The 15,280-nt window shown below is 42.8% G+C and overlaps 1 protein-coding gene across 5 annotated transcripts in view; it reads left to right on the top strand.

Moving 5' to 3' along the window:
- MCM10 (minichromosome maintenance 10 replication initiation factor) overlaps positions 1-14,798 on the top strand; it is a 38,883-nt gene extending 24,085 nt beyond the window's left edge. For all 5 annotated transcript variants that reach the window (XM_024116408.3, XM_024116410.3, XM_024116409.3 and 2 more), the window contains exons 14-20: positions 945-1,173; positions 2,319-2,460; positions 3,085-3,203; positions 5,184-5,297; positions 7,412-7,557; positions 11,202-11,244; positions 11,331-14,798. In XM_024116408.3, the coding sequence (XP_023972176.1) occupies positions 945-1,173; positions 2,319-2,460; positions 3,085-3,203; positions 5,184-5,297; positions 7,412-7,557; positions 11,202-11,244; positions 11,331-11,414 (877 nt within the window). In that variant the 3' untranslated portion in view covers positions 11,415-14,798. The remainder of the gene's footprint in view (positions 1-944; positions 1,174-2,318; positions 2,461-3,084; positions 3,204-5,183; positions 5,298-7,411; positions 7,558-11,201; positions 11,245-11,330) is intronic.
- The last annotated feature ends 482 nt before the right edge of the window (positions 14,799-15,280 follow it).

The raw sequence follows: 15,280 nt of genomic DNA, 5'->3' as shown, positions 1-15,280 counted from the left end.
TCCGTGGAAAAGGACACCTATTACGAGTCAAGAGGAAATGCTTTGGAAAAATAAGAGAATGGATTTGGCCTCAGGCAGGTTAGTTTGAGGTGGTGGGATATCTATAGAGGTATTCATCAGGGCCTACAGGTGACGTAAATGTATACATATGGACATAGAAATGTATATGGAGTTGTGAACCTTGTAGGGAGTAGAAAGCACCCATCAGTTTAAAGGCATTAGTTTGAAGTTTTTCAGGATTTTGCTGGCCAAACAAAACATACCTTTGAGAAGGATCTGCTAGGCAATTTGCAAACTCAGCCTAGAGGTTACAGGAGTGGCGATGTGGTAGGGAAGAGAAGACTGGCCCAGGATTATCTGGTACTAGTGCTGAGCCTGTCACTTATGAGCAGTGGGGTCTTGGGCCTCAGTTTCTTTATCCTTACAATGAGAGGCTTGGCCTAGATGATTTCTGACCTTTGTTGTTTTTAAATAGTCCTTAAAGCCATATATAAAACAATCACTGTGAATTATAGCACCTTTCTGTTAGGACTTCCAAATGTAACAAATGTGTTATCTCTTCCCAGTAGAGGAAACAAAATACAGAGAGATTCGGTGAGTTCCTGAAGGATCTCAGCTAACCAGAGGGCTAGGAATACAGTCCACAGCTCGCCTTCAGGGCTGAAGGTGCTCCATAGTCTGCAGCCACTGGAAAGCCAGTTGATAAAAATAGTAATCAGTTCTAAACTGGTGAAACAATTAGCACTTAATTCAATGAAAAATCAGTTAGCTTAAGAATTAGTGAGGCTAGTATTGTTTTTACGGTGCACTAATCTGAATTAATAACCAAGAAGGGAAAATTATTTTACTGACGACTGCCTATCAGCTGGTGGCCTGCCTGCGGTCTCCCAGTCTGCATGTTTTGTGCTCGTGTGCATAGTTTGTGACTGCCTATTTCTTTAAAGATTTCTCCAAAGTGCGAGTGAAGTTGAGAGCCCAGCTGTGCCATCCTCTTCTCGGCAGCCCCCTTCTTGGTCTCCACCAACGGGGGCTGAGTTCCCCAAGCTGAAAGGAGCCCCAGCCATACAGATGCCAAAGCTTGGAAGAGACATCTCAGAAGGAGATGATATCCTCTTTTTTGATGAGTCACCACCACCAAGGCCAAAACTGAGTGCGTTAGCAGAAGCCAAAAAGGTAACTGGCATCTCTTTTCTTCACCACTTGAATTTGTATTCTGTGAGACACAGCTGATATTTCAAACTTTATATACCTGTGACCAGGAAAGACAGTCACCTCATACCTATTTATTGATCATGATAATTAGAGTCAAAGGAATTTTAAATGATAATGGGTATCAACATAATGCCATTAATTTAATCCAAGGGAACTAGCTACTGTCTCCACACTATTTCTTGTCAGGCTGCAGGAGATAACCTAGAAGAAGATACTGTTTTACAGCTGGAGACCCTAGTATTAGGGGGAAACATTCTTGGAATTGTTGAGGCAATTGAATTGTCAAATAGTGGTTTAAAGAATCCTTCTTTAAAAGAAATCTTACCCAGAAGCCCAGTCTGTAGACAGATAAAAGCTAAGCTGCTCTGATTGAAGTGGGAATTGGGGGTGGTCAGAACCCCACCTCCTCAGCAAGCTCTGTCTCTCCTCTTCCTGAGTCACCCTGAGCCCCTGACTTGAGCCTGTCTTCTCTTTATTCTAGTTAGCAGCTAGAACCACATGAAGGGCAAAGGCTAGCTGCAAGCCAAAGCCGTACCTACAGTAATAATAATAGCAATTATGCACATATGTTACTATGTATCTGTGATATGTGCATACATGCTGTTTACTATGTACAGGTACATGTTTGGCATGCATTGTCTCATTTTATCCTTAAAACCACAACCCTAAAAGGTAGGTTAGTGCTGTCATCTCCATTTTATAAATGTAGAAACTGAAGCTGAACAATTAAGTCAGGTTATAAACTAGTAAGTGGCAGGGCTGGAATTCTATCCTAATCTGTCTATGCTGAAACAAACTTCCAAAATGTTTGTGTGGTTCCTCTGTCGGTCTAAAAGCCTACACACTAGCTGAAGGACTAGCTGAAGTTTAACTATTGATATTTAAATAAGCTGAGATTTGGTTTACTAACTTAAGAGACCTGTCTTCCATTCTTTGAAATTTTAATAATTGTGTTAATAATGCTAAGTAAAATGTAGATATATTTTGCTAATGTATGTTTGAGAACAGCCAGAATTCACTGGTTAATCACTGGAAAGGGGTACAGAGCTACAGACGCCTATCTCATCTTTTAGATTTTTATCTCCCTCTCTTTTCTTTTTTTTTAGTTGGCTGCTATAACCAAATTAAGGGCAAAAGGCCAGATTCTTACAAAAACAGACCCAAACAGCATTAAGAAGCTAAAGGAACCCCAGGATGTCCTGGAAGTGAAGGAACGTGTAGAAAAGAATAACACATTTTCTCCTCAAGGTACTGCGAATAGGAAACTTAGCAGTAGGAAAGAGACACTATTTATAAAGGAAATGTTCCAAAACATAACCAGCCTCCCTGACATCAAAAGTCATTATTTTATTTCCATTTACCTATATGGAGAGTACCTAAGTAGAATTTCTGCAGTTGGAACTGATTGTTTTTTATAGTCACATTAAATTAAAATGAAATTATGCACAATTTGAAAACTTGAGATTACTCATTGGATCTTTGCACATACATATTAGTATAAAGATTTGTTTTGAAAGAAGTAGAATTCCTTTGTTTTAAATTGCCCTATTTTTATTTTTAAAACTCTGAAGCTGGCAGTGTCCTTTTAACATGAGTTTGTAAATAGGAATTTTGTTCTTGTTGTTACCTATTTTCATAATTGGCTCTTATTTTAAGGTGAAAAAGATTCTAATTTAGTGGTCAAGTCTGCCATCCCCTCCCACAATTCTAGTTTGTACTTCTCAACTCAGTTCTTCTAAGAGCCATCCTTTGCGCATACCAAGTGGGGGTAAATGCAGTTTGAAGGGTCTTGTAGGGGGAGATGCAGCTGAGTCGGCGAGGCCCACTGGCCCTCTGAGGTTCCTCTGTTCACTCTTTTTCTTTCTGCTCTAGCTGAGGATGAATTGGAGCCTGCCAGGAAAAAAAGGAGAGAACAGCTTGCCTACCTGGAATCTGAGGATTTTCAGACAATCCTAAAAGCAAAATCGAGGCACACGGGGATCCTAAAAGAGGTAAAAAAGAGCCCAGAAGGTCAAAGGTGACAGAGATGTCCTCAGACTCGGGCACTCTGTCGTGGGCTAAGAATCTCTTCCTGTTTCCTCAGCCGAGATGTTAGTTGTATGTCAGTTTGTTTGAGTTTGTTTTGAAGAACAGGAATATTGCTAATAGATTTTAGCTTTGCCTTTGTTGCATTGAAGAATATCATTCAACATTATTTAAATTGACTTCAGTATTATAAAATGTTTCAGTCAATGTTTTATAACTTTGATTGAAGTATATTCTATAAAAATGTTGAATTAATGTGTTGTACACCTAAAACTAATATAAAATTGTTAAGTCAACTATACTTCAATTTTAAATGATTAATTAACTCTTTAAAACGTTTACCTGTAGTTATGGCTGTGAAGTTATGTTTTAATGGCTCTCTGCTATCTACTATTTTCTGCCTTGCAGTATGGGAAGGGATTTTTCCATTCATACATTTTTATATGGACCCTGCAAACGCTCTAAATCAGTAGTTCTCAACCCAACACTCACAATGCCCCTTTTTAATAACAAGTGTTTTGTATTGTTCTCTTATTATCCTGAAATTAAACTTGTGGATAATGTAAATTACCTAGCTAGTAATTTCAAAAATACCAATATAATATCCTAGCTGTAATATAAAGAGGAGAAATGGAAAATGTTTATAATAAAAATATGTATTTCATTATGTAAGATACATGGGCACAACTACCCTTGAAGAAGTAATAAAATAGAGGCTTGGATTTGTAAGTATATATAAGTGGATTTATCAGGCAGCTAGCAATGAATACTCAGTAGATGTGTTTTCTTAGTAACTTGAATACCGTGGGCCTATTTCTTTGACAATGTGGTTTATTTTTTTTAACTTTTGAAGACATCAAAGCACAGTTGTCTCTCCATATCCACAGGACTTTTGGAACAGTCAGTGTATGTGAAAACCATGCACAAGTATTGTGGTGTTGTATACAAAGCTGTTAGGTTTGAGGGTTATAATCGGGTTTTTCATCCACATGGATGCCCTGTAGAACATTGAGAACAATCCTTTGATGTGTAAGGGACTGTTCCATGCATTGCAGAAGGTGTAGCGTCCATGGTCCCTACCAGTAGCAAAGGTTATGGTCACTGGGATAACGAAAAAAGTACTCCCACAAATTTTCAAAATGTCCCCCACTTAGTGCCAATATGCCAAATGATCTGCCTTTCTTTTGATTAACAAAGGACTAACGAGACAATGATATAACTTTCTACTGGACTTGAAACTCAGTCAGGAGAGGTGCTCAAGCAGACCCCAAAAGACTGTAGAGCTGAGTTCCTTGGTTCTTGTGGCCACCAAAGACCTTGCGCCTTTTGCCTGGTGCAGCTGCACTGACTCGAGCTGTGACCACATCCTGCCCTGCACATCTCTAGGTGCTCAAGCAGACCCCAAAAGACTGTAGAGCTGAGTTCCTTGGTTCTTGTGGCCACCAAAGACCTTGCGCCTTTTGCCTGGTGCAGCTGCACTGACTCGAGCTGTGACCACATCCTGCCCTGCATATCTCTGCCCTCACACCTCCTACCTGTGTTCCAGACAAGCAGGGATTGTTCCTGCCAAGTGCTTGGTCTGGAGAGTAGTATCGAACAGAATGGGCGTCATCACTGGGGAAGCATCCAGCCCCTCCCATAGCTGAATCTATATTGGAACAGTGGAAACAGTTCCCTTCTGGGGCGCACTTGACCTGATGATGCTGTTAATCACATCAGTAGTTTAAATTTGTATTTAGTGTCTTACACATCACCAAATGCTTTCATACCCTCTTTTTGCCCATTAAGGGCTTGTTTCTACTTACTGTCTTTTGGGTTGTGGTTCATTGATCCATGTCCTCATACAGTTAGCTTGTGTATTCAGTTTAGATTTGATTATTATTAAGCAGCTGCCTGAGTCTATATCAGATTTGGTACAAGGTCTTCTGGGTGTCTTGTCATTCCAGGCCGAGGCTGAGCTGCAGGAACACTATTTTGAGCCCCTGGTGAAAAAAGAACAAATAGAAGAAAAGATGAGAAACACCCGGGAAGTGAAATGTCGAGTCGTGACCTGCAGGACGGTGAGTGCGGGAGACAGTTCTCCCCACGACCTGTCTGGGGTTGCTGTGACTCAGCAGAATGTGGAGAGTCTGTGGGGTGTGGGCCCACATCTTATGACCAGAGTCCTGCCCGGGTCATTTAATTAGGCTGCAAACCAAATGGCGTCCGATAGCCCAGCACTGGGCTCCCCATGACCCATCCACTGAGCTCTGATGGTAGAGCCTTTGTATTGAGATGTTCCGCATTTGGCCACAGCTCCTGGTTCTGTGGAAGAGCCTCTTCCCGTCTGACCACTGGACCGAGTATTCTTACCTCTCATCCTCAAGTTTTAGCACGCCCTCAGTCCATAGTCCCTAAGTCCCTGGGGCCTTGGTTGAACAACTTGATTTGGCATCAGACGTCATGATCGACTACTGTTGTTCCCTTCTGCTCAGGGCCTAACCTACTAGACTGAATCTCAGGGCAGAGTGTGAATTGTATTATTGTCTCTGTTTGCAGAATTTTTACCCTGAGTCTATTAGAAAATTCAAAATCCTCTACTCCTCAACATTAATCAAAAATGGCCAAAAAAAAAAAGTTATTGCTAAGCTCTCCTCCTTCCATTACCATTTCTTTGAAATATGCCTGCGTGGCTAATCCGCTTCGTGAGCACATGGAAGAGGAGAAGGAGGTTTAGCTTACCCAGTGCAATTTTCTCTATCTTTATTCTTTTTAAAACCTTAGATTCTCCTTTACATTCAGGGGGTGGGCCAAAAGGTGGAGCTTCCTTGAGAAAGTTCAGACTGTGGAGAATCAGTAAAGCTTTTACGTCGTAGGACAGCTTTTCCTCTGACCGTGTGGCTGTATTAGGACAGAGCTGGTGTATTCATTTCCTGTTGCTGCTGTAACAAATGACCACCAACTGGGTGGCTTAGAACAACACAAATTTATTATCTCACAGTTTTGTAGGTCAGAAGTGGGTCTCGCTAGGGTAAAATCCAGGTGTCAGTAGGGTACGTTCCTTTCTGGAGGCTCTAGGGGACAATCCACGTCCTTGCCTTTCCCGGCTTCTAGAGCTCACCTGCATCCCTTGGATCGTGGCTCCTTCCTCCTTCATCGAAACCAGCAATGGGAGGTGGGGTCCTCTCATCACAAATCAACTGATTAGCAACTGTAATTGCATCTGTAACCTGAATTCCCCTTTGCCATGTAACATAACATGCTCGTAAGTTCCAGGGAATAGGGTGTGCACATCTTGGGGGGATTATTTTGCCTGCCACAATTGGCATACCACTCTGCTCTGCCCTCTTTGAGGCTGCCAAGGCCAAAAGTTATTTATCTAGACTCAGTGTGATTACCCGAAATTACATTGCACTGTCTGGCTCTGTTTCAGCCTTCACCCATCATTTCTTGTTCTTTTCAGTCCCTTTGAAGGATCAAAATTAAAAGTAAATTTCTTGGGCTTCCCTGGCTTGGGCTTCCCTGGTGGCGCAGTTGTACCGCAAAAAAAAAAAAAAAAAAGTAAATTTCTTAATATCTGTCTTGGTTTTGCTGTGTATGAAATGGGAGTAGTAATAAGCTTATAATCCTTTTCAGTGGCCTTGTAAGAGAAAATGAAAGAGCAGCTCCTCATCCTTCCTGAATAGGCCCCATGGTTGTAATCTGTTGTCTTACAGTCAGGGACTACAGTGAATACTTGCTGTGTATGAAATAGGAGTAGTAATAAGCTTATAATCCTTTTCAGTGGCCTTGTAAGAGAAAATGAAAGAGCAGCTCCTCATCCTTCCTGAATAGGCCCCATGGTTGTAATCTGTTGTCTTACAGTCAGGGACTACAGGCAGACCAATCAAAACTACTTAGAGATTTCCAGTCCTTTTCTTCCTCGCCCTATAGCCATTGTCCTGATGTCACAGAAGGTTATCGTGTATTTTACACCTGAAATTGGGGCAAACGTGAGAAAAAGTGGTATCAGTAGGGGGAAAGTCAAGAAATCACATGATCACTGCAGCCAGAAGATAATAGCTCCACTGGCACCTGCCTGGTGGCGACGAAAGAACAGAAGTTCTCAGGACAGGCTGCCCCTGTGGCAGCTGGCTCATTTCTCCTTCGGAGCTCTTGACCTGACATGTGCCTTCTTTCTGCTGGTTCTGTGCAGTGCGCTTACACCCACTTCAAGCCTCTGGAGACCTGTGTCAGCATGCAGCACAACTACCACTGGCACGACAGCGTGAAGAGGTTTTTCAAGTGTCCCTGTGGAAACAGAAGTGTCTCCCTCGACAGGCTCCCCACAAAGCACTGCAGGTATGAGAATTGCTGGGGTTCTTGGTCTCATCCAGGCTTCCTGAACCTTTTTCCAATTCCCATGTGATGCTGTTCCCTTGGAACTGTGGACCGTCCTTGACCCCGGGGGGGTCACCCTTGCTCTGTGCCACCTTACGGCTCCTGGGTATCCCCCAATGCTCCTGGAGGGAAGGGACCCTGCCCCTTTCACAGCTGTATCCCCAACACTAAGTATAGTGCCTGGTGCATAGTAGGCTATCAGAAATGTTGTGTTCAATAAATAAGTGGAGCCTATGTATGGTGGGTTGGTGAAATATGTGTGTTTGTGGGGGGCTCGGATAGGGAATTTTTTTTCTCTGCTGTAAAGAGTTATTTGTCTAAATTTTTATAATATGTGAGTATGTGTGTTTTAAGGGACTTTTTGCTTTTACTTTGGGGGGGAATTTCGGATACAGAGGCAGAGCTGCTGAGTTTGACTGCTCAGGGGGCGTGATTCATGTAGAACAGCCTGAGTAATACCTGTGCAGCTCGGGATGCAGTTTGTAGAGCACTGTCCTTGGTGCGTTCAGCGCTCTCCTAATTTATGTATTTCTCTGTCCCCTTCCTCACTCACTATGAGTGTGGTTAGATATCTTTTCTTATTTTCCTTTGATTTATCAGTGTGGTACATTACATTGTTAAGTTTTTCTGAAGTTGAACTTTCCTTTTCTATTCCTTGGATAAACAAGACTTATCTTGATGATTTTTTTTATTTCAGCACACTGTTATAATCAATTAGCTAATATTTTATATGTAATTTTTATATCTATTCCTAAGTGAATTAGACCTTTTTTTTCCTTTTCTTATATAGACCTATCTCGTTTTGGAACCAAGATTATGTGAGCCTTATAAAACGAATTGGGCGGCTTCCTGAAATAACATATTAACTAGCAATTATTTCTTGAAAGTTTAGTAAATCTCAGCTATAAAATTATTTAGGCCCTGTTCTGGGAGGAAAGGCGTGGCTTTGATTACCATTTCAAGTTCATGGTCTCTTTTCTACTAATTTCAGCTTTTTATATTTTTCTAGGAATCTTTCATTAGATTTTCAAATTTATTAACATTTAGTTGTCCCTAATGTACTTTTTTCAATCTGTTACTTGCTATATTTTATTAATAGGTATTTACTATATTTTTTTCTGTTGTTTTTTTCTTCTCTTTTTCAAAGTCAACCTTGATAGAAGTCTCTTCATTCTGTTAACCTTTTCAGAAAACCATCTTTTAGTTTTCTAAACATTTATTGATTTTCTTTCTGTTTTCCTGATTTCCACCCTTATCTTTATGAACTTCTTGTTTCTTTGGGTTTGCTTTGTACCATTTTGTGTACATTCTTCAGTTAAAAGCTTAAACTCAGCTTATTAGTTTGTAACCTTTCTTGTTGCCTCATAAATCAATTTTTTTTAAAATAAATTGAAGGTTTGTGGCAACCCTGAGTTGAGCAAGTCTATTGGCACCATTTTTCCAACAGCATTTTATTTATTTATTTATGGCCGCGTTGGGTCTTTGTTGCTGCGTGCAGGCTTTCTCTAGTTGCAGAGAGCGGGGGCTGCTCTTCATTGAGGTGCGCGGGCTTTTCACTGCAGTGGCTTCTCTTGTTGCAGAGCACGGGCTCTAGGTGCACGGGCTTCAGTAGTTGTGGCACGCGGGCTCAGTAGTTGTGGCTCGCAGGCTCTAGAGTGCAGGCTCAGTACTTGTGGCACACGGGCTTAGTTGCTCTGCGGCATGTGGGATCTTCCCAGACCGGGGCTCGAACCCGTGTCCTCTGCATTGGCAGGTGGATTCTTAACCACTGTGCCACCAGGGAAGTCCCCTCATAAATCAGTTTAAAGCTCCTATTTCCCTCTAAGTAGTTCTGGTTTAGCAGTCACCTGCAAAGTTTGATGCTTAGTTAAAATTATTTCTTAATGTCTTGGATGATTTCCTTTTTGACCCAAGAGTTAGTAATTTATATGGGATTGATTTTATCTTTTTTGTTATTAATTTCTAACTTTATTGCATTATTCTTGAAGGACATGATTTGTATGATGTTGATTCTTTGGAATTTGAGGCAATCTCACTATCACCTTTTCACCAGGATATTCTCACTACCTTTTTGTTCTCTCATTTCGTTTTGGTTGTTGTTTATTTCCTGGACCCCGAACTCCACTCTCATTTCCAGTTTCTCCAAAGCTGATTTGGGATGAGGGTGGGGGCTCGTTCATCACCTTGTCAGGAGCTGGTTTGTGCATCTTTTTACAATCTAGGTTAGAATTGTTCTAAGTAGCTATTTGTATATTGATATTTGACTTCTCTCCAAAATATTGTAACAGCAAGAACTTGTGTAAAACATTTGATTATCAGAGAAATGTGTTCATTGAGGATAAGCAGTAAGTGCAACTCAAATGGAAGAACACGATGCCTTTCAGCCTCCAGGTGGCACTGTTATTTGTGTTAACATCTGCTATCTCTGGTCTCTCTCTTGTCAATTCTTGATCTCGAGCAGAAATGGGCAAACTGTTTCTGTAAAAGGCAGCTAGTAAATATATTAGGCAGGCACAGTGGTTTGTTTCACCGCTCTTGTGGCAGCCATAGGTGATGCTCTAACAAGGAGGCTTGGCTGTGTTCAGCAAAACCTCACGAACACTGTGGCAGGCTGGATTGGGCCCTTGTGTTATAACTGCCAACCCCTGACAGTAGGCTGTGCGTGATATCATCACTTATCTGGTCGTAGGCCACGAAAGTCTCTCAGTAGACATTCAGCTGGGGAACGTGGTGGAGAGGCTCGGGGCTAAGTGCTCGGGCAGCTGATGCTCAGGGTGGGAGTGGAGTCTAAGCCAGATGGGGAGGAAGGATGAGGCCGGTGGGGTGACCCCTACGGCCCGGACCCTCTCAGATCCAAAGCTGCTGGGAGACATAGTCCCACGGCTTCACTCTTTTTTTTTCTGTTTCTCTCTCTCTTCTCCAGCGTAAACTTCATAGACAATGAGCTTTCCCCATAGCATCCCAGTGGTTCCTCAGGGATGGATTCACCTACCATGTTAAAAAGTGAGAATGAGAGTCTCCAGGCCCTTTGAGTGAAGAGAGTGAAAAATCTTTGGGTTATGAAAAGATTTCCTTCCTGTTGTGTTGGTTTCACACCAAATTTAACATTGACCTTTGAGTGGAAAATCAAGATAGCACTGTCTTCCCTGTTCTTACTACTGAAAAAGGCTGGGGGGAGGATTATTCAAACCAGAAGGAAGAGTAATCCTTTCTTATCACAGCCTTTTAGTTCCAGAACAGGAGAAAAAGGGGCGAGCCGTAGGCTGCACGTAGCTGTAGGCTGGCTTCCTCAACCCAGGGGTCTTCCCAGTGCCCGGCACTAGAAACCAAGCTCCCACTCATCACCTATAGCACGTGTAGCCCTGTTGTACTACCATTTGAAATTCCTTCTCTGAAGTATCTAGCTTACTGCAGAGTTGAAGACCGTTTCTCAAATCACTGGAGTATTTTCAGTAGCAATAGAGCATAGCCTGGAATATGAATGTCACCTTGATCAGCTTCTGCTTAAATGGGGGAGATCTTCCCCCAAGTGCAGGGAACACTTATCTTCATGTGTATGGGCCCGTAACCTCACGGCTGAGTCAATCCCATCTTTTCTGTTTCAGTAATTGTGGCCTCTTCAAGTGGGAACGGGACGGAATGTTAAAGGTATGTCATCTGCAAGGTGATGGGTTTTAGTGACCCATGCAAATAATATTGACCCATTTCTTATTAAACTATTTTTATTTTTCTAGGAAAAGACAGGTCCAAAGATAGGAGGAGAAACCCTGTTACCAAGAGGAGAAGAACATGCCAAATTCCTGAATAGCCTTAAATAGCCCCGACTTCAAACAGGTACCCACAGCCTACATTGCTTCTTGTGGTTCTGGAAAAGCAAGAGTATTGGCTCTGAATTGCCCGTGTTCCCGATGGACACAGTCAGAATGAATACTTGCTAAGCCTACAACTTTGCCCCCTTCCTCGGTTGTGTTGGTTTAACATCAAATTTAACATTGACCTTTAAGTGGAAATTCAAGGTATCATTGTCTTCCCTGTTCGCGGTACTGATGGCAGAATTCACACAGTTTTTATGCCCCAAACTGGAAGGTAGATAGAGAGTTGTGTTTCTCTCTCTTGGGTTGTAGAGAATGCAGTGTCGCTTCTTGATCACTATAAGGTTCTGGTATTTATATGGACACCCAGAGACAAAAGAATGAATTTAGCTCAGGTAACCTGCCTAACTTCTGGGCTTCAGTTTCCTCATATGTAAAATGAGGAGGGTTGGACTAAATGGTCTTGAAATGTGTCTTTGAGCACTCAAAGTCTAAAAATAATATAATGTTTTGCCGTCTAGAAATTGATGACCGTTGCCCTTGATATAGTCTTGCTGTATTGATATTAAAAGCCGGGTTCCTTCTGTTGATTCTACTGTTACCTCTGTTTTGTTCTTGGAAATCAAGTCACTGACCCACTTGGCATTTCATTTCATATCTATATGGTCTCTGTGCTGTTACAATATCGTGGAGCTCTGTAATGGAAATGCCTAAAATCTCATCATTTTAAAATGTGGCTTTATTTAAATATGGCTTAAAGAAAGTGAAACCTCTAAGCAAAACAAACATAAAATTTGAGAAGCCATGAAGCCCAATTGGAAAACAGAAACATCCCACAAGGAGAATCCTCTGGAGTTTGGGATTTGCAGATATGCTTTATCATACACGTTAAGAATTATAGGCCGGGGATCGCTGCATGATGCAGGGTGAGGGGCAGCCTGGGACTCGTGGTTACACCCGAGTCTCGGCCCTTCCGCTCACTAGTTCTGTGACCTCAGCCGAGGTGCCCATCCTCACTTTCCCCATCTGCAAAACGAAGGCGATGATGTCTTGGTGGCGCGGACTCTTGTGAGATGGCACGTATGCGCGAGGGCTCAGTAGGTGCGGCTTTTGTTCGCTTCCCAGGTAAGAGCACAGAGACCCGAGAAAGCAGGCCCTGAAAGGAGAGTTTGGTTGCGGGTCAGGAGGCGGTGTCGCAGGTGAGGCTGGAGAAGGAGGTGGTGGCAGACCTTGAACTTCGCAGTGCCTCCATGGCTGTGATGCGGACATGGGTCTTGGTCCTGTGTGTGCTGGGACCCACGAGAGGGTTTTCAGCAGCGGGTTCTGTAATACCACTCAGCTGCTGCGTGGAGAATGAGGCGGGGGCAGGGGTGCTAAAGGCAGAACGATGCTGGCAGATCACAGCACTTGAGGGAAAGGAACGGTGGCCTGAACGGAAGGGTGATGATGGAGGTGGATGGTGGTGGATGGCCTTAAAGGAACAGACAGACTGTGCTGGAGACAGAGTCCAGGGTAGCATTCGGGTTAGGTAGCTAACTGCATGGATGTTGAGAGGAAACTCTGAAGAGGTGAGAGACAGACAGCCCCGACGTTCAGATGCACCAGGCTTCCCACCCAAGGGAGATCAAGGCGGTGACAGGAAGCAACTCTGGGGCAGCTTGGCCCACAGGGCAAGACCCGTACGTACTGTCTGAGGTTCCCCCAGAGGTTGCTAAGGGCACATGGGAATGTGGACTGTAGCCACCATTTTGTACAAACATTAGGTGCTCAATATGCTTCTGAAGAAATAGCAATTTCATGAGGACCAAGGGCCAAAAGAATGCGGTCAGCATTCCAGATAAGGCAGGATGGGGTTTCACTGGGTCAGCTCCGTCTTGTTCTTCAGCCAACTCAGAGGCACCCATAATGTCTTGGGTCTTTGCCCTGAAGCAGCCCAGGCTCTGGAGTCACGGTCAGGAATCGGGGTGTATGACTCTGTTAGAGTGACCAGCAGAAGAATAGACGGGGCGATGAATGTTACTCATGGAGGACCCTTTCCAGGTCATTCCTCAAACACAGCTCAGTGTTTATGGGGGAAATGACGAAAATGACGAGGACTGGCTTTCAAAGAAAAATAAAGGGATGGAAGGCAGCAACGGGGGTTTCGGTGAACCAGAAGTGGCTGAGTTACTAATTGTTAAAGCCAGGTCATGGGTACGTGGAGACATGGAGTCTCATCTCTATATTGTCACTTATGTTGTAAGATGTCATGATGAAAAGGAAAAATACAAGATAAGCAGCTTGAGCTTGTTTTCTCCGTGACGCCTGCCTGGTGTCCCTGGGAGCAATTGACGCTCCTTCCTCCAGGTTGTTGCTGTATTTTGAATGTTGCTCTGGCAGGGAACTTATTGTAATGGGTTTGTTTATCCATGTCACCTGCAAGCTTGTGTATCTTAGGGTGGTTCAATTTCCAGGTGCCAAATACAGTGCTGCCCTCCTGGTGCTCAGTGAATGTTGGGTGGGTGGAGGGAATTTACACACTGTGAATACAAGGACTTACCGTTTTCTTAATTGTTCAAACAAACAAACAAGTACAAGTACAGGTCCAACCTCACGCAGGTTACCACCAGAAAATTCCATTTAGGAGAGTCCTCTGCCTTGGCGACCTGATTTTCCAAATACCATTTGACCCAAGTGAATGCCACTTAAAGACTGGGTCAATCGGTAGGGTTATTATATTGGGCTTTAAACTCTAGCTAGGAATAATGTAGGTTTCCCCCAAGATGGTGTTATAGTAGGGACATGAGGTGCTTGTGAGAGATGGTTGGTTTAGGTTTCCGAGAGCCAGAAATAAAGTTCACACGCCTTAGATGTCATCAAAGTCTACTCTCTGTGCGTAGAAGGTGCTGTGTCTGGCGCTTGTGTTCCCCCTAAGGTCACATCCTTACAGCTATATCTTTAGGAATATTTCACTTTCCAGGAGGTGTGTGTGTGGTTTTTTTCTTTAATTTTTAACAGAGAAAATGTTTAAGTTTCAGAAAGAACCAAAAGCACTTGAAATTCTGATATTTTTGATGGCTCATTTTGAGTAGATGTGTTTGTCCCATAAACCTGACAGAGAGCTATGGATCTGCAGTAGGTCACAACTGAGCAGCTGCCTGGGCGCTGAACGCCAGGTTGCTCTTTGAGGAGCCCCTTCCTACCTAAGAAACTTGTTCTTGTTTGAACCAGCGGTGTTGTCAGAGTCCAGATTCACTTGCATATTGTGTATAAGTCATGTAATAACATTCTTATAAAGGTTAATGGGTGAGCTGAACCTAGATGCCCTCTGTTTTTAAATTTGATTTTTACATTTTAAATAATTAAAAATATAATTGAATTACTTCTCAGTTACTCTAGGTGTTGGGGGGCTTCCACTGGGGTTGCATTGTATGTGTGTGTGTGTGTGTGTGTGTGTTTTGTTAGAATATTCAGGGATGGGAAGGGATGGGTGGGCTGGAGGGGGCACTTGTTTGCATTGAAAATATGATTCATCGTGAGGCCAGTCTTTAATCCTACCACCTTCTTTATCAATGTGTATTAAATGCTTTCATATAAATCCAAAATGTGTGTGTTTTTCTTATGCTGTCTTTGGCAACGTAGAGATTATTGTATAATCACAGGCCATCAGAAGAGAGTAAGCACATGGTGGTCTAAGTTAGTACACAAAAACTGGCCCTGTCCTTCATGGTTGATCACAATGTTCTGATCTTTACAATAGATTTTTTTTTTTTCTGTGCCTTTTTCCTTTCCTTTCTTATTTGGTTTATTTTATTTATTTATTTGGCCGTGCCACAGGGCTTGCAGGATCTCAGTTCCCCGACCAGGGATTGAAACTGGGCCACGGCACTGAA

Source organism: Physeter macrocephalus, chromosome 11 (assembly GCF_002837175.3).
Source record: "Physeter macrocephalus isolate SW-GA chromosome 11, ASM283717v5, whole genome shotgun sequence".
Classification (NCBI taxonomy): Eukaryota; Metazoa; Chordata; class Mammalia; order Artiodactyla; family Physeteridae; genus Physeter; species Physeter macrocephalus.
This window is presented reverse-complemented; position numbering and strand designations above follow the sequence as displayed.